This window comes from Acinonyx jubatus, chromosome F2 (genome assembly GCF_027475565.1).
Source record: "Acinonyx jubatus isolate Ajub_Pintada_27869175 chromosome F2, VMU_Ajub_asm_v1.0, whole genome shotgun sequence".
Taxonomy (NCBI): domain Eukaryota; kingdom Metazoa; phylum Chordata; class Mammalia; order Carnivora; family Felidae; genus Acinonyx; species Acinonyx jubatus.
Genome location: NC_069394.1, coordinates 22,400,877 through 22,424,003, shown reverse-complemented (window position 1 = coordinate 22,424,003; position 23,127 = coordinate 22,400,877). Strand labels below are relative to the sequence as shown.

The 23,127-nt window shown below is 37.3% G+C and overlaps 1 protein-coding gene across 1 annotated transcript in view; it reads right to left on the bottom strand.

Moving 5' to 3' along the window:
* The window catches only part of EIF3H (eukaryotic translation initiation factor 3 subunit H), a 98,184-nt gene extending 76,641 nt beyond the window's left edge, over positions 1-21,543 (bottom strand). Inside the window, exon 1 of the mRNA XM_015072862.3 lies at positions 21,378-21,543. Coding sequence (XP_014928348.1) covers positions 21,378-21,509 — 132 coding nt within the window. The 5' untranslated portion in view covers positions 21,510-21,543. The remainder of the gene's footprint in view (positions 1-21,377) is intronic.
* Between the last annotated feature and the right edge of the window lie 1,584 nt (positions 21,544-23,127).

Genomic DNA, 23,127 nt, shown 5'->3' with positions numbered 1-23,127 from the left:
AGAAAGTAATTCCCACAATTATGTTAGGAGAAAGGACTATAATCACTTTACAAATAAGAATACAAAAATAGAAATAGCTAAAGGTCACACATCCAGGAAGTGGAAGAGCCAAGATTTAAACCAAGTCAAACTCCAAAGCTGTGTATTTTAACTTTAATCACAAGGAGACTTATGTTCATAGCAATAATTCAGTAATTAAAACAATGGATTAGTCATAGACTTTGTGATGAACAGACCCCATAAAGGTACTATATCAACAAGATCCAGACCTCATAAGGATCGCAAGCAGGAGGAAGAAGAGGTTTTTCTTCTTCTTCTTATTTTTTTTTTACATTTATTCATTTTTGAGAGATAGAGACAGAGCACAAGTGGAGGAGGGGCACAGAGAGAGGGAGACACAGAATCCGAAGCAGGCTCCAGGCTCTGAGCTGTCAGCACAGAGCCCAACGTGGGGCTCGAACTCACAAACCGTGAGATCATGACCTGAGCCGAAGTCAGATGCTCAACCGAATGAGCCACCCAGGCGCCCTAGGAGGGAAAAGAATTTAATGTGGAAGAACCTCAACTGATTAAGACCTTCAAGAGTATGAAATGAAGAAAGTGCACAATTTTACACATTCCTTTAGAAAAGACCTCTCTCCTTAAAAGGCACAAAATAAGCTTTGAGAGTCGTGCAGGTATGGGTAGGAGTTCCAGCTCCAACACTTACTGGCTGTCACGTTGCAAAAGCTATTTATTCTTCCTAAGTCTTTGATTTCTAATTTGCAACATGGAGCTGTCCAAAGCAATACTGACACCATTAAAAATGAGATAATGTATAGTAAATACTTCACACAGGGTCTGACATGTAATAAATGATCAATATTATTGATTTTTGTCAAAAAAAAAAAAAAAGCAGAACTATGGGGCTCCTGGGTGGCTCAGCTGGTTAAGCATCTGACTTCGGCTCAGGTCATGATCTCATGGTTCCTAGGTTCGAGCCCCAGCTGTACTGACAGCTCAAAGGCTGAAGCTGATTCTATGTGTGTGTGTGTCTCTCTCTGCCCCTCCCCTGCTCATGTGCGTGCTCTCTCTCTCTCAAAAATAAACATTAAAAATAAAAAAATAAAAAAGGAGAACTATTTAACTCCTATTCAACTTACCTCTTGGCTACAATTATTGTCACACTTAAAAAAGAAACACAGATGACCAAGAAGGGATAAAGAGAACTAATAAAAAGTTATTATAAACACACCTACCAACTTGTCTAGGTTGCCTAGGTTGTAGATACTTAATCCTATTAATGAGATCGCTGAATCACTGTTGAAATCAAAGTAAATGAGAGATGCTAGAAGACTGCAAAGCTTAATGTAGATGTTTGGACAAACTCCAGAGCTGATTCCTAAACATCTGGTGCTCGTGTGTGCAAAAAGGAGTGTTGCTGACAAGTAACCAGCAGTTTCACAAAGAAGCCAAGCCAAAACAACCTTATTTCCTTTTACAAATAAAACTGGGATGTGAAAAAATTATTATTATAATTGAAAATGAGTTATCACAGTTAAAAAATAACTTATACTGTAACACTGACTTAACGCTAATAATAATGAACTATGAAGGGATGGGGGGTAGGAGGGCAATGTAACCAAACAGCACAGCAGCTTGATATGCCTGGCCAAAGAGTCAATGCAACTTCATACAGCATCAACAGAAGCACAGTGCTCCAACTAAGAGAAACTATCATCTCTTTTCAGCATCACTGACCTATTCTATTCACTTCTCTATATGATCAGAGAGAAAATTTACAGTAATAGTATCCAACTGAGAGAAAGGAGAAGCACATGGTTTAACTACCTGCTAAAGATGATCAACATAAGTTAAGTGTACACAGGAAGGGGTACTGTAAGAGAGAAAGCTTAAAACCCTGTGATGAGAACTACTTCAATAAATTCAAATCTCTCTCCACAGCAGGGACAATCACAAAGAGCACTTTCTAAACAGTGAGGCACTAGAGGATGTGTCTTACTTTGAAAGGCAAAATAAGGGCCACAGATGACAGTATCAGGAAACAAGACTTAAATTTTAAGGGTGAATTCTCTCTAACATTTAAGGTTATCCAAAATGAAAAGACTTAAGGAAAGGCTTGGTGATCACTAAAGTAATTTCCAACTCTAGTATCTGTCATCTTGCCACTGTAATATAATCTCCTAAAAGAGAGCATTCAAAAATTAAAAAAAAAAAAACATTTTTATCAAAACTAAGCTAACTCATTTTTCACTTTGACATTTTTTGCTCTTATTTCCTATATACATGCTAAAATCTCAATTCTTTAGTTCAAAAAATAATGTAATGGACTTGCAATTCAAACTTGAGAGGAGATGTCAAAAGGAAATCCCTGATCAGAAGTAACAAATTCATACAAATTTACATACAAGCTTTTGATATTCTACAGAAATAACAAGAATTTACTGTTTAAATAAAAATGTTGCATAGATTTTTGGTATTTACAACACAAAAATCCATGTTCTGCTCATGGTCTCCCCTCTTAAATATTCTCATAAAAATGAAGAGACGTTTTATTCGCCCATCTTCAACATCCAAACAGGTACTGGCACATAAAAGATAACTCAAAAAGATCTGCTGAAGGACTGAATGCTGAACATTTATCAATCACTTCTATCAAACACTCCAGTCAGTGTCTTACATGCAATGACTCAATCCCTAAAAGTACTCTATGAAGTCAGTAATATTTCTTCATTTATTTGACAGATGAGGAAACAGATATTCTGACACAAAATTATTAAATCAGGGAGGGGAGATAGGATTTCAAATTTCAAGGTACTTTTAATTACTTCATAATAAGTGAGTAACTTTGTAGTAACGAGGCTGAAACAGACAGAATGCAGGGGCAACAGCTCTTGAGGAAGCCCCTTGAGGAACCCCCTTGCAGAAGCAGAGTTTTGTGCAAGAAGTAGAAAAGTTCAGTGTCAGGTTACAGGGTCAGGCAGCAAAAAGACTCTAAGAGAATGGTGTTAGAGGTCAAATGTTTTGTGCCCTGATCACTAGAAGTAGCATCAACAGGAAACCGCCATTAATTGCTAGAATGCAATACAGCTTCTAATCTTTAGCAGCACTATTCTCACAAGCCACAAGATGGGAATGTTCTACCACAAAAGTCCTGTTTCAGTCAAGCTCATCCCCCCTTTCACTTCCTTGCACTCCAACCAAACCATATGCCTCTGTCCCTAAAACAGTGCTGGTATATTTTTAATTAACCCTGTTTGTCATGCTTCCTCTTACTTTTAAAAACAGATACATGAAAGCTTAATATTCTCCAAAACAAAAACATACTCCTATATTTTATTAAGTGTTCACAAATGACCCCACATACTCAAGAGCTCTATTATCACTTGTTCTTAGCTTACCAAAATGGCCCGTGAGGTTTTTTTTTTTTTTAAATAAATGAAGAGAAGTCTTCACCCTGGCTACATATTAGAGCCGTCAGTATTAAACACAGAACAAAACAAAAAAAACAAAAGCCACCACAGACACAAAAAGCTGATGCCTGAATCCAACCTCTGAGTTAATTGATCTGGGCTGAGATTCATATATTGATTTGTGGGGATTTTGTTTCTTTATGGTTTTGTTTTAGATTCTCCAGGTGATTCTAACATCCTACTTCATTCTAACTTTTAATGTGGAAGTATGGGCCAGGCTTCCTCTTTTTAGTTCCTCGAATGAAATGCACACAACTGGTTAAAACAAAGTTTCCTTTCCTGTTTTAAGACTCCCTGTGTTGATAAACAGTGAGAATACTGAGAAACACAGACCCAAAAGTGAACATTTTATTTATAAAAGCAGAAATATAAAATATAAATATATTTTATAAATACATATATATTTATACATATAAATCATAAATTATATAAATATATAAATTATATAAATTATAAATACAAATATAAAAAGGAGAAATATCCTCCCAATAAGAGGAACTCAAGCCCTACTTGGAAGAATCTCTACAGCACAGAGATGAGAAGGAAGGAAGGTAATGCCAACAATCCATGCGAGAAGTATCAAGTGTTCTCTAAGACCTATGCCCCATACTTAAAACTGCATATGAACAGGGACGCCTGGGTGGCTCAGTTGGTTAAGAGTCTGACTCTAGGTTTCAGCTCAGGTCATGATCTGGAGGTTTGTGGGTTCGGGCCCCACACAGGGCTCTGTCGCCTGCAGCGGACGGAGCCTGCTTGGGATTCTCTCTCCCTCTCTCTCTGCCCCTCCCTCACTCATACTGTCTCCATCTCTCTCAAAATAAATAAACTAACTTAAAAAAAAAACAAACGAAAAACAAAAACCCTGCTTATGGGCTATTGTTGACCAGGTTTGTTTATCCTATAAATTCATGGGTAAATAAAAATTTTCCTACAAATTAAGTCTAAAGGATGGAAACATATTGGCCAGTAGAATTACCAAATTCTTCTACACCCCCAAACTTTGCCATACTCTGGGTCTAAGTGTTTAATAACCTACTTGATTTGCCCTGCGAAGTAAGTACTGGTCTCTGAATATGACAACTCTCCCTAGAATGGGTCTCCCAGCTTTCTGAGGTTTGCACATTCTCAGGCTGGGTGGATCTTAGAAAGGAATCTCAACTTGCAAGATAGTAAACAGATGTCTCTGTCTCGTCTGCTGAAATTACCCTAGAGGAAACATTTTTTCTACTATTGTTTATTATTCAGGAAGATAATTTGAAAGAGCAAAGTAAACTACTTCATCATCTCTAATGAACACAATACTAATTTTTAAAGTGTCTAGCTTTCTAAAAAAATAAAAACCTAACTCTGCCCAAAATGTTATACACAACAAAGTATTCTCAATATTATAGGATAAAATATGAACAATCTAAAATATGCAAATAAATTAATTATACCAGAAGTCCACAAACCTAAAATCTGAGTAATAAGTATGATGGATAAAATTCCCTGAAAAGAAACATTTAGCACAATCTCTAAGACCCATCAAAATCTTACCAAACTCAATTCCATACCAGGGAACAATTTAAATCTGACCAAAATAAAGATTATGCTGTCTGATGAATTAGAGTAATTTTCTATCAAATATGATATCTGCAAAGACCAGTTACTACAGACAGATTTGGAAGCTGTGCACAGAATCACCAGAATTGTTATTTTGGGCTTCTTTCATTCACTCATTTATCCATTCACCTAGGTATGTGCTGAATGACTTCTACAGGCCAGTTACCTCTGACAGGCGAACTGGGAAAATGAAACTAAAATCAAACACATAAAAAAGTATTTACTTTGATAGGGTTTATATTTTGGAATAGCAAATCTCAAAAGTTTTTAATCCTAAAGTTCCTTTTAACACTTTTAGAAATTACTGAGGACCCGAAAAGAATTTTTACATTGATATTTACATATTAGAAATTCAAAATGAAAAATGTTCAAAATAATTTATTCACTTAAAAACAATAACGGGGCGCCTGGGTGGCTCAGTCAGTTGAGCGACCAACTTCGGCTCAGGTCATGATCTCACAGCTCATGAGTTCCGAGCCCCACATCAGGCTGTGCTGACAGCTCAGAGCCTGTAGCCTGCTCCGGATTCTGTGTCTCCCTCTCTCTCTGCCCCTTCCCCACTCATGCTCTGTCTCTGTCTCAGAAATAAATAAACATTAAAAAATTTTTGGAAAATAATAATAATAAATAAAAACAACAATAACAAATGTATTACACGCTATCACAAAATACATTTGTTAGAAAAATAACTTTTCCAAAATAAAAGCAGTCGGGATATAAAAAATGACAGTTTCACATTTCTGTGTAACATTCACATTTTCAAAAAGAAATTTTAATCAGGATAGAAGAACATTGTTTCACATTTCTTGTGAATCCTATTAATGTCTAGTTTAATAAAAGACAACAAGATTCTCATGTCTGCTTCTGCATTCAATCTTTTAATATCACACATCATGTAGCATCCAGAAACTTCCATTAAACACTCATTCAAGAGTGAGAGTAAAAATGACAAATAATGTTTAAATATTACTATGAAAATAGTTTAGACTTCAGAGGCCCTCTATATAAAAGTGTAGGGGCTTCCCCCACTTTAAGAACCAGAACAACCATTAAGGTGAATGTGATTACAGATTGTGAATTGCACTCTGAAGAAAATAAAAAGGAGAGTAAAAGGTAGGTAACCTTAAAGAGCATGGTCCAGGACAGGCCTCTCTGAGATGACACCTGAGCAGAGAAAACTGAAGAACAAGCAAGTGAGCTTGGGTGAAGCCAATATTTGCGAGCTATGGATTTTAAATAACAGTTTAAACAGAAATGCTAATATTTACTTTTCATGAAGCACACAAGTCATACTTCAGCAGAACAAAAAGGCCTAGAGATGGATGAACACTAGCACTGTAGTAGCACGCTTGCGTGTTTTTACCAAAAGCACTGGCATATAAATAATAAATCCAAACAGCTATGTCTTAAGATACCATTACATAATTCAAGATGAGCAATTTCAATTAATTTTTGTTAATTATAAAACAATATATTAACAAAACCCTTTCAAGAAATATTACCAAGACTTTAATCAGCAATATTTATAATACCAGTGTCAGAGGTGATCTTTACCTGGCAAAATTATGTCTATGAAGCTACCACACAAAATTCTTCTGTCAAAGGTAGCAACTCTAAGAAAGTTCAGGGTCAAAAAGTAAACTACTTAAGAACTATATCTGGAACTGTTAGGCCTTGCAATATGCCAATTTGAAGAACCTGAATATGCCAATTTGAGTACATGAAAGATATGTAGAAATGTTAAATATGCTATATTTCTAAAAAAGTTTAAATAACCAACCAAGTGAGACAAAGAAATCAACAACCAGAGCATTAACCTGTGAGTTAACACAGGAGTGCCCAAAGGTGCATCAGACCTAGGTCTAATACCCAAGAGCTAGGAGCTGAATTGCAATCCAACCTCTGTCCTGGATCGTAAGATGGGTGTCCTGAACTTCCAAGTCAGGAAAGTGGAAACCAAGACCTTTCCAAACAGTTACAGCTCCATGACAAAGTACTGGTGGAAAGGTAGAAAACAGTAACTGCAGTTACCTTATAGTTAAATATAAACTTACTACTTGCTACATGACCCAAATTCCTATTCCTAGGAATTCAAGAGAAATGAAAACACATCCACACAAAGATATGTCCACAACTGTTCATAACAGCATTACTCATAACAGCTAAAAACTGAAAGCAACCCAAAAGCCCACCAAACTTAGATAAACAAATTCCAATATATCCATTCTATGTACTACTACTCAGCAAAACAAAAGAGCAAAAGATCAGTACAATAGAGAGGAATCTCAAAAACATTATATGAAATGAAAGAAGTCAAACAAAATGCTATGTACTGTAAGATTCATTTTTATGGAATTCTGGAAAAGGCAAAACAAAACCCCTAGGTAGTTAATCGCCTGAGGCCAAGGTGAAGGGAAGGATACTGACTGCGGAAGGGCACACTCTTTAGGGTGAAGCAACTATTTCACACCTTGTGTAGTTGTTTACAGCTACAAAAGTTCATCACACTATACACCTAAAATAAGTGGATTTTATTCTGCATAAATAATACCTTAACTTTAGAAACCTGTACACATTTGTAAAAGTCTGATGAAGAAACAATTCATATGACCCACTACTAATTTTTTCTCAATTTAGAGTTCAAAGATCCCCTGAAATGCTTATAAGGAGCTAGGTTAAAAACCACTGCTATATCCCTGCATTATGTATAAGATAAGTTTTATATAACTATATATAAACTCAAGTTTATAACAACTCATGTTTACAATAAGCCCAGGCAATCAAGAATTAAACTGTACTGTTTTAGAAGCCAAAAAAGTATAATATTTAAAATTTTCCCACTATTTTAAAATATTTTGAAATTTAATGAGATTAATTAGGTATTTAAGAGATATTTTCTACATATTTAAGGCATTTTCCTGGAAGGAAGGTCTGTGGCATTCATCATACTCCCAAAGATGCCCATGACACACAAAGAGTTAGAGTTTTCAAAATTAATTAAAAAGGTATTATATACATGCAGTTATGCTTTTATGTTTGCATCAACAAGAATGGTGTGGAAGGACATATCTTTTCTTATGAATTTGTTACTGCTTACTTACTTATAATAAGCATGCATTTGTTTTCAATTCAAAAAACATCAAATAAAGAAAAAGTTAACAGAAAAGACTTTAAAATCCAGCAGTCACTGCAATTTACTACATGAAGTCTCACCAAAGAAACCTAATTTCTTTTTGACAGTGCTACTGAGTTGACACAATATGGACACATCTTGATTTAAGTATATTTTTTTAGGTATGTTAAAAAGGGAGGGAGTTGGGCTGAATAAGTGGCTTTGAAAGAAGATGAAAAAATACACACTATAAAGCCTGAGCACCTGCTGACTTTAAATTCTAATCTCTTGCTGATATGGTTGCACTTCAACTCTATTCACAGATGCCATTGCACTCACATACACAAATGACTGGACAATATGCATATACACACACCATCAAGGTGAAAGAAGTAACTTCTGGATATACAGACTGGTTTTCAACAAGCAGATCTGTTTAAGAGAAGCCTAATGTAAACCAATTACAAATCAGCAAACTATCAATTCAAACTTTGAGCAAATAGCAATAAAGCTTCACCAAGAAAAGCAGCATGTTTCCCACTGTCCCTGGAGTAGACATCAAAAGGATCTGTTTAAAGTTCAGCTAGAATTAGGGACATAAGGAGTTTTAAATTGTTAGAACTATACCATCATGTTTAACCTTCCTTTATAAAGTTAAGTTCATAAGGAATGTTCACAGGCTGCAAACTCTATTATGTGTACCTAGAATAAGAAAACACTAAATCCACTAGTTCATCTTTTTAAACAGCTAGTGGTATTTAATAATCACAGTAGTATTTTAGCTACAGTACTATTAAATAAATTAGACTCTGGTTATAGGAAGATGCTATTAGCTAAATAAAATAGGTATGCAAATCGTTTGTAACAGGGCTTCTCAGGCAATCGGTGGTGAAGAACTCATTTTCCTCCAGTCCCTCACAGACCCATACAGTAGTAAAAAAATAAAACTTGTAAGGAAAGTGACATTTTATCAACGTTTATTTATTTTTGGGACAAAGAGAGACAGAGCATGAACGGGGGAGGGGCAGAGAGAGAGGGAGACACAGAATCGGAAACAGGCTCCAAGCTCTGAGCCATCAGCCCAGAGCCTGACGCGGGGCTCGAACTCACGGACCGCGAGATCGTGACCTGGCTGAAGTCGGACGCTTAACCGACTGCGACTCCGCCACCCAGGCGCCCCGGAAAGTGACATTTTAAACAAAGACACAGAAAATACAAGCCCAAGGATCATACTCTGGCTATCACAGCAACATCATGCTGCGATACAAGTTTCGAAACAATCCCAATCCTGTGCTTATCTCACACAAACCACAAACAGTTCACAAACCATACCCTTACTTTAGGTAGCACTGGGTTTACAGAGGAGGTAACATTAGGCAGATAGACCATTTCCTCCTAACTCCAGAAGCTGGAAATTCAGACTTTATAACCAAACACTTCTTAATTTATGTCACTGATATGAAGCCTCTCAAAATATGACAGTATTCCAACAGATGGGAACTCCAAACTGTGTGGCTATCAAACCCATAGTTTCTCTACCACTCCATGCTGCTTCTATAGGAGAGAACAGGCATACCCCTTAGATGGCGTCAAACCACTATTCTCTCAGTTCTGATTCCACTCTGAACAATATATTTCTAACAGGGGTAAAAACAAATCTATTTCAGCAGCAGGAGCCCACTTTCAATCCTAAGCTCTATAAGACAAAAGAAAGTAAATTACCCAGAGACTGTGCCCAGCTGAAGCCCGGACATTCACACTTGATTTGCTGTCTTCCATTTGCTGTACAAAGTAACTCTAAAACTAACCCTTTATTTCTTTCAAAAAAAAATGTTCAAGTGAGAGAGAAAACTTTAGTAAAAGCTTAAAAATTCATTCTTATCAATGTATACACAAATGTGAACCTCTGGTCTGTACAAACAGAAAAATCATATAGCACAGTTGAGAGGCTGGGGCACTAGAACTCAAAGTTTGAGTGCCAGCTCTGTGGACTTAGGCAAGTTAACTAGATAGGATCACCTACCTCCTGGGGAGATAAGTCAGTCAGTCAGTGCCCATCTCACAGCACTGCTGCAAGGATTAAAAAACAATACACCCAAAGTACCCAGCCCACAGGCCTAGCAAATTCTCGGTAAAACTTGTTAGCTACTGCTTCAACTACTATAATAAACATTTCACCTAACCCATTCACTCATCCATCCACCTATCCAACAAATATTTAGTGACTAGAACATGCAAGGTATCTTCATGGCACTGACACTGGTTTCCCCAGACTGTTCAGTTTATTCCTGAGATCTTCTTTCAGTCTAGTAAGATGTAAATATAGCTCATTAAAAATCAACTACCTGACAACAAAGTTCTAATTCTGTTGACTTATCAGTCATCTTGATCTGGAGCTATCTGTATATACCACAAGGTTTCAAAAGAAGATTTTTTGAAATCTGCTTTAAAAAGGCGAAGGTAAGAGTAAATTGACTTCTTTGAAACAGCGGTGCATGTTGGGGCACCTGGGTGGCTCAGCTGGTTGAGCGTCCGACTTCGGCTCAGGTCTTGTTCTCGCAGTGTGTGAGTTCGAGCCCCGCTTCGGGCTCTGTGCTGACAGCTCAGAGCCTGGAGCCTGCTTCAGATTCTGTGTCTCCCTCTCTCTCTGCCCCTTCTCTGCTCAAGCTCTGTCTCTCTCTGTCTCAAAAATAAATAAAAACATTTTTAAAAAATTAAAAAAAAAGAAACGGTGCATGCATGTGTTTATGTACAGAGGTTCCCTTAAAAACGTCATTATCCGTCGGGCGCCTGGGTGGCTCAGTCAGTTAAGCAACAAACTTGGGCTCCGGCCATGACCTTACCACTTGTGGGTTCGAGCACCGCATGGGCTCTGTGCTGACAGCTCAGAGCCTGGAACTTGCTTTGGATTCAGTGTCTCACCCTCTCTGCCCCTCCCCCCATGCACACTTTCTCTCACACTCTCAATAAATAATAAACATTAAAAAAAATTTTTTAATTAAAAAAAAACCACTATCCTGCTAAAAGTAAGGACTAGATCCCCTCCATAAGAGTTTCTTAGGTCTGAAATAGAAAGGCAAGGCCCAACTGCACCAGTTGCTGGCCATTTGGAGAAGAGGTCAGGCGTTCCTAGGCTGGCTTTATTCCAGTTTTATAGATTCTGGGAGGTAAGGTCCACAGCCTGAATTTCTCACATCAATCACTGTCAAAGAACAGCTAGTACCATAGAAGAATTTTAGTCTCAAAGAAACTGTAATGCCACAGAATCTCCCCTTAGCATATTCTGTAAAGTCAATAACTAGACTTTCATTTAATTCTGGCTTCTTTCACTGACTGACCTGTGAACTTGGCAGTTTTCTTATTTGGTTAAGCCTAGATCATTTTTTTCTAACACTGAACAAAGAAGGTAGTTACTGCCAAAATGTAAATTCAAAAAGCAGAAAGCAGCATTAGTCTTAAATTTAACACATTTTATGGCTCAAGTGGGATAGGGGTTCCATTTCATAACTGGCTGAGTCAAATAATAAATAGGATTTAAATCACTGCTGTTCACTTTTGATGTGAAAGAAATTTAAGTAACTTCAATAGCAAAAAAAAAAAAAAAAATTTTTTTTTTGCTCCTGATATATATGGGATTAGTTGCAATGCTCCAAAACACTTAATCAATATCACCTCTATAATATTTCAGTTGAAAGAGCATACTTCATTATTATTCTCTTGGATCTAATGTTCATCGATGGTCCACAGTTTTGAGGTTAAATCTAATAACTTGGGAAAAGGGGGAGAAGGGCAAAGCAGTCTCAAGAATTTTAGCAGAGTAACACTGCTCTCCTCACAAAAATTACTCATGAGAAGAGTACAATGATGTAATCAAACATACAAAAGTATAATCGCAATTAAATGTTAAATGATGAGGTTTTATTTTTAACATTAAGTTTATACTTTACCAACTCAATATACATAACTGATCTGCAAATTTTCCCACGTGTAGCTGGAAAGGAGTTTTTCCAAAGTAAAATGAGTGATAAAAAAGCTAAGCTGGAATAAACTTATGTCCTCTCACATACAAAACAAACCAAAAAATTTCAAAACTGTTCTCTACTTCCTAACACATTTACGTTTGTTATCCTGGGGAGCAGGAACCACAGTTTAATTAGAAGGCCTTTAAGTGATCTAGGGGCACCTGGATTACTATTTATTTCTGCCTCCTTAACAGGAGGCAGTGCTGGCTAAAATAAGTTGAGAAGGAAACACTAAAAAGAGTAACTGTGACTGCCTCTGCAAAGAGGGTGGTTGAAGATAGGAATGAAAAGTGAGAGCTTCTTTTACTACATACTCTTTTTGTCTTTTAATTTGTATACCATATGCACCCAAATGGCTGTTTAATTAAATACGCTTAATATATTAAAAGGACTTCAGTGTTCCAGTATAAAAAATACACCACAGTGATACCAGGAGAAGGTGATTATTCACCTTCTTTCTCAAGAGGTCTCTCAGAACTGAACTGAAGATTATGCATTTCTACACAAAATATAAAACAGGGGTTTTCTTCTATCCAAAAAGAAAAGATTTTGGTTTTAACTGTTTTAAAGGCTACTCTTAAACCAAATTTGAGAACAGTACTACAAGCCCTCATTTGGAGGCTAACAACAAAAGGTAAAGAAGATCTTAATAGTCAGGCTATCAACTTGGATTTTATTTTGTAATGGGGATTTTCCAAAGGGTTTTTGCATTACTATCCTTTACCTACTCAGCATCATTGTGTGTGATGGCCAAGTACAAAATAGATTCTTTAAGACCTGCTACATGAGAGTTTTGCAGTAATTCAGAAAGGAAAGTGAGAAATGAATAGTGCAGACAACACAGTTACAGACTCACTATGTAAGTGAGTGATCTTAAGAGAATCCGAGGGAAAGCCTACAGAGCAATCAAAGATGATACCAGAAGCCTGGGTGACTTGGGCAGATGGTGATGGCACTGACAACAGGAAGTATTTTATTGACTTGAATCATAGTAACAAGTATGTTAGCATACTAACATGCACACTTAATTTGCACACTTAATTTTAAAAATAAAGACTAAGATCTGTAAAACTCTTAACTTTCCATTAGTAACAGTGCCAAGAAGCAGCACTCCAATACTCTGTACATGGGAAAAGAAACTGTACTATACAACTATTCTGGAATAATTTGGCAACATGCTTTAAAATCATGCATAACCTTCAAGCCATTAACTTCAGCTCCAGGTATTTATTAAAGCACAGGAAAAACACTAGAAAAGTAAACCCCAAAATCCTAACAGTGCTACCTATACTCATATTATGAGCTTATAAACGGAGTAATTTTCTTTCTGGGTTTTCTTTGTGTGTAATTTCTCCAAACTTCCCTTACAACGAATATATACAGTTTTTGGTTAAAATAATCATAGTTTAGCACATTACTATTGTACCATGGATAAACAAACATTTTCTACTTACATCAAATGAAGCTAGTTGGGGACAAGGATAGAAGTATAGAAGGTACTGAGAAAAAAAATTTCTTATTTATCATCAGGACACAATGAATACCTGTGATGTTTAGGTACTATTTGGGGTAAAAAATAAAATTTTATGCCAAAATACAGTGGCTATTCAGACTCAAACAGTAAAAGTTTTATATTTTGACTAAGTTAATACTGAATTACCACTATGTTACTGAATCAATTTTTTCTCTTCTATTTTTGGGCTTGGTACCAACGTTAACAAAAATACAGGGTACTACTCTGGCATAAGCCAGTCTCCATTTCAGCCCTTTCAGTTTTATTGAAACAAATACAGTTTGTCACCATGTAGATGGAGATGTACATTACACTGTACTTTTCCTATTAAATCTAATCTTTACGGGATATAACCATTTTACAGTATAACAGTCCTTTATGGGGACAACTAAGGCTATTTTCTCTTTAAGTATATTTTCTTATATCTTGCCCAAGGAAATAATATCCAAGTACCATAATTTAAATGATATTTTACAAAAAACATTTATGAACTAATGTCCAAGAGAAAAGCAAATACCACCAAGTTTTCATGTTAAGTGCTGAAGTCAGAAGCTATCATCTTAAGAAACTAAGGTAGACTTGGTAAAGTACAGGTGAGAATATCTGACCACAGAATAAGAGTGGCAAAGACCCTCACCAAAGCCTAATGCTTTGTAGAGGCTTGTCTCTCCAGTATGAAGACTAGGATTGAGCTAAAAGCCCAGAAAAATGTTGCCGAGACTTAAAATACCTGGTGTTGCTCAGCAAAGCTCTTGAAATCTTGGATATTAAGCTGAAGATCAGAATTTATAATTATATAGGGGCTAGCTGGAGCCAAAGGTGACAAGAAAACAAAAGATGAAAAACCAGTAAATATTGTGCACCCACAGCCTTTTAATGTCAAAACAGGCATTTGAAGAGTTAACATATGCCATCTCATCTGGGCCAGATATGCTACAACTGAAGTTAAAATCTTTTGTTATCTTCCATTACTTGGTAACACATGGAGTTTGGAATCCCACTGTAACTAATACCAACTATTTAAATCAATACCAACTACAAAAACTGTCACTAGCAATAACTAAACATCAATAGGAAATTATATATATTAAGCTGCTATTTATTACAGTAAGAAAGCCATGTGTTATCCTCATATTAAAGAAGAAATTAAGGCCCAGAGATGCTCATTTATTAAATCAGTTATTAAATCAGGCGATCTCATGGATCACCTCCATGAGCAATACCATGTAAGCTGGGCTCCTTAAACTATCCCAAGGCAGCTACAAGAAACAACATTAATACAGCTTGTTATCACTAATGTATACGCCATAAGCTAAGAAATCATGGTCAGAAAGTTTTTTCAAAAAGAACATGGATTTCAATAAGCCCTGGGACCTGAAGGGAAAGGAACAAAAGTCCAGGATGTCTGCAAGATTATCTAAATCTTAAAAGCATCCTGAGAAGTCAGGCTTCGATCTGCCTACCCTAAGGAAAGTAAACTACCTTACTTAGGAATACCTACCAACACTCCTCTCAATTCTCTTTAACATTCCTCCTGTTTTCTTCAGTGTTGATTCCCCAATGTCTTAAGTCTGTGTGACTGGTTAACTAAAGACTGCCTTTTTCCAAACAAGACTATTTACTAAGTTGACTTCTTTTAGCTACAAATTATCTCCTCAAATATGACAGATTATTGGGGCATCTGGGTGGCTCAGCCGGTTAAGTGTTTTGACTTCGGCTCAGGTCATGATCTCACGGTTTGTCAGTTCGAGCCCCATGTCGGGCTCTGTGCTGACAGCTCAGAGCCTGGAGCATGCTTTAGATTGTGTCTCCCTCTCTCTCTCTCTGCCCCTTCCCTGCTCATGCTCTGTCTCTCTTTCTCTCAAAAGTAAACATTAAAAATGTATATATATATATATATAAGACAGATTATTAAATCTAAAGATTCCAATACATTAGCTTTCTTGTGCATTTTAAAGTTTTAAGTCTGTAAGAGACCCAAGTTTTAGAAAATACACTTCCTGATGCTTGAGCAGGAACACTAGATTCATTATATTGTGAACACTGTATTTCTATTTCCCCTTATCCTGACATTCATCAAGTCACATAATCTATATGTATATGAGCTTCCTCATTTGTAAAACAGGGATAATAATGGTTCCCAAATCAGAGTTGTTACAGGGCTTCAATGCTGTAATATAAAGTACTTTAAATAGTACCTGGCACATAAGTGCAAACATCTACTGAGTCCTTACAACGTATGAAGTAGTTGTAATAATGGAAAGCAAAATGCGTCAAAGATGCCAATTTGTGATATGGGTCCAAGCTCTAGAATAAATTCACTGTATGCTCTTGAAAAGCCACTCAGTTTCTATGAGTGACTAAATCATATGTATAATCCAGCTAATCCTGGTTCTATCAGCTCCTGGAGTTCCTAAAATATAATAATGTATGTCAAATTTTTTATCTACTATAAAAAGCTATTGCTTTCTATTAGGAACACCTTACTTGCCAAAGCAAAAATACAACTAAGTGGTCAAAATGTCAGACTGCACACTTAATTTAATCTCATTCAGAGTGTGTGTTTGGTCTCACTTTAAAAATAATGCTGGGGCGCCTGGGTGGCTCAGTCGGTTGAGCGTCTAACTTCAGCTCAAGTCAGGATCTCACAGTTCGTGAGTTCGAGCCCCGCATCGGGCTCTGTGCTGACAGCTCAGAGCCTGAAGCCTGTTTCAGATTCTGCGTCTCCCTTTCTCTGCCTCTTTCACGCTCATGCTCGGTTTCTCTCTGTCTCTCAAAAATGAATAAACGTTAAAAAAAAAATTTTTTTTTTAAATAATGCTAACAAGACTGCTTATCTGGTTTTCCATCGTAGCAAACGAGAAGCTGGAAACAAAAAGGGTAAAAGCCATACAAGTTTAACAACAAAAACAAAACCAAAAAAAAAAAAAAAAAAAAGGCAGCCAATTAGAAAGATAAATTACTCAAGGCACCTAAAATTCAAAAACAGGGGACATCACAGAAATAAACACATGTGAATACCCATAGGGATTCTGGAGGACTACTGTCCAGTATGGGGCAATAAATTATGTTTTTAATGATACTACTAAGTCATCAAAACATGGCTAAGTGATACAAGCCACATTCACTATTCTGACTAAAGAGTCAGAAATTTACGTAATACACTGCAAAAAGATTTATAATTAAAATGTCTAAAATGTAAACGTTTTGGTGCTTGAAAGACTTTCAAGTTATCTGGCTGAAATATATACATAAAAAGCAACTTATTTATTCTTTACTAAAGTCAGAAAACTGAAAGAAGAAGCCAAGAGCCACACAATTTTTGGGGGGTCAAACTGTGTTTTACTTGAGCCATGGACTTTAGACAAGAGCTTCCATTTCATAGTTTAACAAACTGTTATCTAGTCCTTGTAACTTCATGTAGTCTCCCACACACACACACACACACACACAACGTACAGACATACATGTCATAGCACAGTACAAGCCCTTTACAAATTTGAATTATTCATTTCAGTTCACATAGCACTTCCACCAACATTTTCTCATTAGATCTGAATCACCACCAGGTAAGTAAGGCAGATAACATCAACCCTTAAAGCTGTTGTGAGAATCACACATAGTCTCACCAAACCTTCCTTCACAGGGTCTTGTAAACAGCAGGTGCTCAAAAAACATTAGAGATTTTTCTTATAGGTAAGACACTGATGCTTAAAAAGAGGAAGAAATATGGGCAAGTTTATAAAGTTCACTGGTCTCACTCCCGTGTTTCTCACCAACACACCATTAATCTCTACAGAGTATTTACTGACCCAGTTTCCTCATGATTCATTTTCAAGAAAATTTCTTGTACCACAGAACTGTATTAATCCACTCACAATATCTGAGTGCTTTCTATGGGTCGGTCACTGTTCTAGACACTTGTAAATATTGCAGTGAATAAGCCTGACATTGGTCCTGCTCTCCAGAAGCTGGTATTTTAGTGTATTTTTTTAGTGTGAGAAGACAAACAAGCAACAAATAAATAAGAGACTTTCAACAGTAACAAGGGCCTAAAAGTCAGATAAAAGGGTCAATGAACTGATGTAGCCTCTTTATAGTCAGAAAGTACCTGTGAGGTAACATCTGAGCTGACACCTGAATGACAAAGGATACAGAACTCTTACTTTTTCATTTACTAGTAACATCCTCTACCTTACTTCCAATAAAAGAAAAATGAGGTAGCCAACAACTTTAAATAAGGTAACTTTTTGCATAAAACAGAAAAACAAAATTTGAAAGGAAGTAAATTTCAGTGGTAATCACTTTTAAGCACCAGAACTATGAAAAGTACAAGTATTTTACAATTTTACCTTCAAATGATCATCTCAGTGAGAAAGGAAAAATAAACAATAAACTATCAATTAACAGTCTATGCTCACGTGCCAGGATGAGAGATACAAACTGTCATAAAAAGTTCAGATAAAGGAAGAGATCAATGTGAACCAGAACAATACTTTTCAAACATTAAGATTCTATACAGTAGATCAAGAAGGGGCCCTGAGATTCTGAAATACTGTATTTCTGCATTTCTAACAAGGTACCAGGTAAGCGCAATTCCACTGGTCTTGCTGGCCCACGGAAAGATTCAAACTGGTCTGGGGGAACAAAGTAGCTTTTACAGGAAAAGTTCAACAGGAACAATTAGTTTGATCTTTTCTAGGAACAATGAGATCACCTGACTGCAATAAAAATCCACTCTTCCATTCCCGGAGGATTCACTTAGCACCAACTCTGTGCAGGGTACAGTAAAAGTCAAATTGACAAGCCTAATGGAACAGATGATTAAAAGATTCTTGAGAGATATCATTTCACACAAGGAAAATAAGCCATCTATAGCTGTCCATTATCAGTCAGATGAGGACAATTACATCACATTCATACAATGAGATGTTCTATAGTAATGGAAATGAATTACTGTCACTTAGTCTAGAATGGACTAATCTCAAAAACAATGTGAGATATACATATATATGACTCAGGACATGGGAGAACATGTACTATGATTTAATTCATATTTCATTCATTTTATTAATATACACAGGCAAAACTAAACAGATTATTTAGGAATACTCTATGGTGAAGCTATAAAGAAAACACAATCACTGAAACAAAGTTCACAATAGTGATTACAGGATGCAAAGAAGGGATGGGAGGAAAGGATGAAATAAGGGAATAGGCTTCAAGGATTTTCGTAATGTCCTATTTCTCACATTGAATGGCAGGTAACTGGATGTTTATTTTGTGATTATTTAAATTGTGTATTATAAGCACTATTTTTCACGTATGATATATTTTGATATTTTTTATAGTTCTTTGCTAATGCTATCAATGATTTTTCTGAAAACTAAATCAGGGAATTAGTAGTAGTAGAGATTCTAACAACAGTGAGTTGAAGCAAAAATGGAAAAATACAACTATAGACAATTCTTTAACCATTGACTTCAAGAGGGAAAAAAGTGGGGACTAAGAATGGAGCACGGACTGTTAAATGAAAAAGAGACAGAACTGAGCATTTTAATACAGGAGAGTCCTGACAACATTTACATGTTAAGGGGAAGGTAATATTAAAGATACAGAAGATTTGATGAAACAGGAGCAAAGGAAGGGAAGGAAGGGTTCAATACAAGAAGAAAAACTGGTCTTGTCCATTAACAAAATGCCAAGAACAAATGTGATTAAACATGAGGTCAATCATAGTCCTGTGTGGCTGGAATGTACACTTACTAAGAGGCTTGGAAAATTAACCTGAACACAAAGCAAGGGCAACATCACTGAAAACATTTCAGGAAGGAAGCTAACAAGATCTAAACTTTCACATTAAGTGAATGTTTTAATGAAAGTACGAAAGATGGACTGAAGAGGACTAGGAGAACAACTCGAGATACCACTAAAATAATCTGTAAAAGGTATCAGAACATGAACTAGGAATAGTATAAGAATAAAATGAAATATTGTATTCATTCATTCATCCTGTCTATGTTGGTTCAAAGGTTCTGTATTGAGAATATACCACATAAACACAGTCCCTAGCCTGCCCTCAGTAGCTTACATTTCTGTGGGGGAGACAAGAAAGCAAACAAGACAGTTACAGGCAGTGGAAAATGCTATGAAACAGAGTGGTGTGATGGAGGATGATGCGGAGGGAACATTTGACAGGGTTGGTAGGTAAGACCTTTCTTAAAACGGGGCATTTAAGTCAACAACCTAAAGGAACAAAAGAAGCCACCAAGTAGGAAGAAATACTTGAAGTATTTCAGGAAGAGAAAACAATGAACTAAAATGTCACTGTGAATGCAGCCTAGAAAAAAGAATGAGGGGAGCTTGGAGAAAGACACAAGAATAGCAGGACCTTGAAGGATGTGGTAAGAAGTCTGTATTTTATTGCAGGTGAATGTGGTTGATGGCATATAGATGAGAAGCAAATGAATTTGATATATTTTGGAGATGGAACCAACAGGACGTGCTGAGACTGAATGCTGGCGGTTGGGGGGAGAACAAATATAGGTTAATGCCGAAGTTTTCCGATTTGTTCAAGTGGGTAGATGGTAATCCCACTTACTAATATGGGAGAGACTGAGGTAAGACCAAGGAGGGGGAGAGGGTAAGGAACGGGAGATAGCAATAATCTTATTTTGGACAAGTTAAATTTGAGATGCCTATAAAATAGCCAAATAGCGATGTCAAGCAGGCAGTAAGGTATTCAAGCGTGGCATTCAAAAACCAAGTCTGGCAAAAATTATAAATCAGAATACAAGTAATATTTAAAGCCACAAGAAAGGAACTTAAGGAGTGTCTACTACTGTAACTTTTTGTAACACAGGTAATAATTAAGCAACTACGATGAAATGGTAACTTACAATGTCCCAGAGACTGTTCTAGTTATTGACACATTTTTCGGCCAATTTTAATCCTCAAAACAACTAAAATGAGGAAAATAAGTATAAAGAGGTTAACTTGGCCAATATTATTCAGCTAATTTTGGAGGTAAGACTCAAACCCAAGCAGTCTGGCTCCAGCAGTGTGCTATTACCTACTTTGTTACACTATCTCAGGCATAGACCTGATAGAATGATGCCTAAACCCAAATCCTGAGGAACTCCAACATTCACAGATGAAGAAAGGAGACGCCAACACAAAAGATGTTCATTCCCACTGCATGGTTTCAGGTAAACGCTGAGCCACAAACTCAGAAGTGTCCACAAAGTAAATCTCCACTTAGCAAGTTACAGATGTCAGGTCCCAGCAGGGAAGCAATGGAGTTTACTTTATCTTCCAAAAGCCCTAGATTCCTAGATCCTTCTGGACACCTCCTTCACCTATTTGTCTCCCCGAAGAGTCCTTCTCCAAATCCAAGCATCTCAAGACCTCAAAGATCTGTCACACTCACCCCTAGTTTCTATTCCCTATCTCAGACCTCAACTCCCCCGATGGATGGCAGAGAAAGCTGTCGCGCCTCCCAACAAAAAGTAAAGACGAAAGAGAAAGGTCCAAGGGGAAAACCTTGTCCCAGTCTCACCAGGCCCAGTGGCGAGGCTGCCAAGCAGCACGTCGGGCAGGACTGGACTAAGAACTGAGCTGCCCACGTGGGCCTGGGGAAACGGAACCCCACTCACCAAACCATCTATCTGCACTTGTTTCACGGCCGAATCTCCGGACCCGCCTTTGCTTTTGCCTTTCCCCGCCGGGCCGGTGGTGGAGCTGGAAGAAGCGGCGGCGGAGCCGGTGCCTTCCTTGCGGGACGCCATCTTTCCAGACAGACAGGAAAAAAGAGAAACGTGAGTGACCGGAAGCGGAAGTACGAGCTTTACGTGACGTCATGCACAGTCCGGGGCTCGAGGGGCGGAGCTGAGAGGAAAAACTGGAGTGGGGCTCCGCCTCCCTTTTCCTTTTCCAGCCTCACTTCCTTCGCCGAAGTAATCCTCTGCGCATGTGCGCTATGTGTTTGAGGCTTTTTCTTTCTCTTTGAATGCTGTAAGACAGAAGTAGACTTTTCAGAATATTTTGCACCTTATGTTTAGTCAGTGTCCATTAGTCAAGTAAGTTGATCATAACAGCATTTTATTTCACATTTTATGTAGCGTCTCGCCTAATCATTTTTCTTTTTTTTTTAATGTTTTTATTTATTTTTGAGACAGAGAGAGAGCATGAGCAGGTGAGGGGCAGAGAGCGAGGGAGACACAGAATCTGAAGCAGGCTCCAGGCTCTGAGCTGTCAGCACAAAGCCCGATGCGGAGCTGGAACTCACAGACCGCGAGATCATTACCTGAGCTGAAGTCGGACGCCTAACCGACTGAGCCACCCAGGCGCCCCTCACTTTTCATTTTTATTAATCCCCACTCCCGATCTTGAAAACTATGAAGAGCTGTACTAAGTCCCATCACACGTGCTTGGAAGCTGAGACATGATTTGTCCAACGTCATTCTGTTAATTAGTGGCAAGCTGGTATTGCTATTTGTCTTATGTAATTTTATATAGCAGTCTCTAACCACTTAGATTATGCAGAAATTAATTAAAACATGGGAACTTTGATCAGAATTATCAGAACTGATAGCCCTTTGCTGCTATGTAAATCATACAGGATTTACATGAGTAATGTACAAATAAGTTATTTTTATGTACAGTGTTCCAGGATGATGTAGAACATACTCCTTAAAAATCATGTTGACCTAGGGGCGCCTGGGTGGCTTAGTTGGTTAAGCGGCTGACTTCAGCTCAGGTCATGATCTTGCAGTCCGTGAGTTCGAGCCCCGTGTCGGGCTCTGTGCTGACCGCTCAGAGCCTGGAGCCTGTTTCAGATTCTGTGTCTCCCTCTCTTTGACCCTCCCCTGTTCATGCTCTGTCTCTCCCTGTCTCAAAAATAAATAAAAACGTTAAAAAAAAATTAAAAAAAAAATCACGTTGACCTATAACATAGTTCTCTAAAATATAGAACTCAAGTCTTTAAAACAATACTTGACAGCTGTCAAAAATCATTTTATATAAGGAATTTAAGACATTCTTTCTATGCTTCAAACTTTGCCTATTGCTTATTTTTCAAATGTTTACTCATTCCATAGATGTCTGGGAACTGATGATTCCCAAAATTTTTTTTCCCTAGATCTCTCAACTGAAGTCAACACCAGCATGCACATCTGCCTATGCAACACCTCCACTATATGTTCAACATGCACCTGCAACTTAACCTACCCACAGCTCCAAACACTGCCTCCCCTCCTTGGTCTTCCCCATCTGATTTAACGACAGCTCGATTCTTCCAGTTGATTAGACCAAAAGCCTTGGAGTCATCTCTGACTTCTCTGTTTCCCTCACACCCCTACAGCCAACCCTAGCTCAGAACTATACAGAAAAGAGAATTCTAAAAAG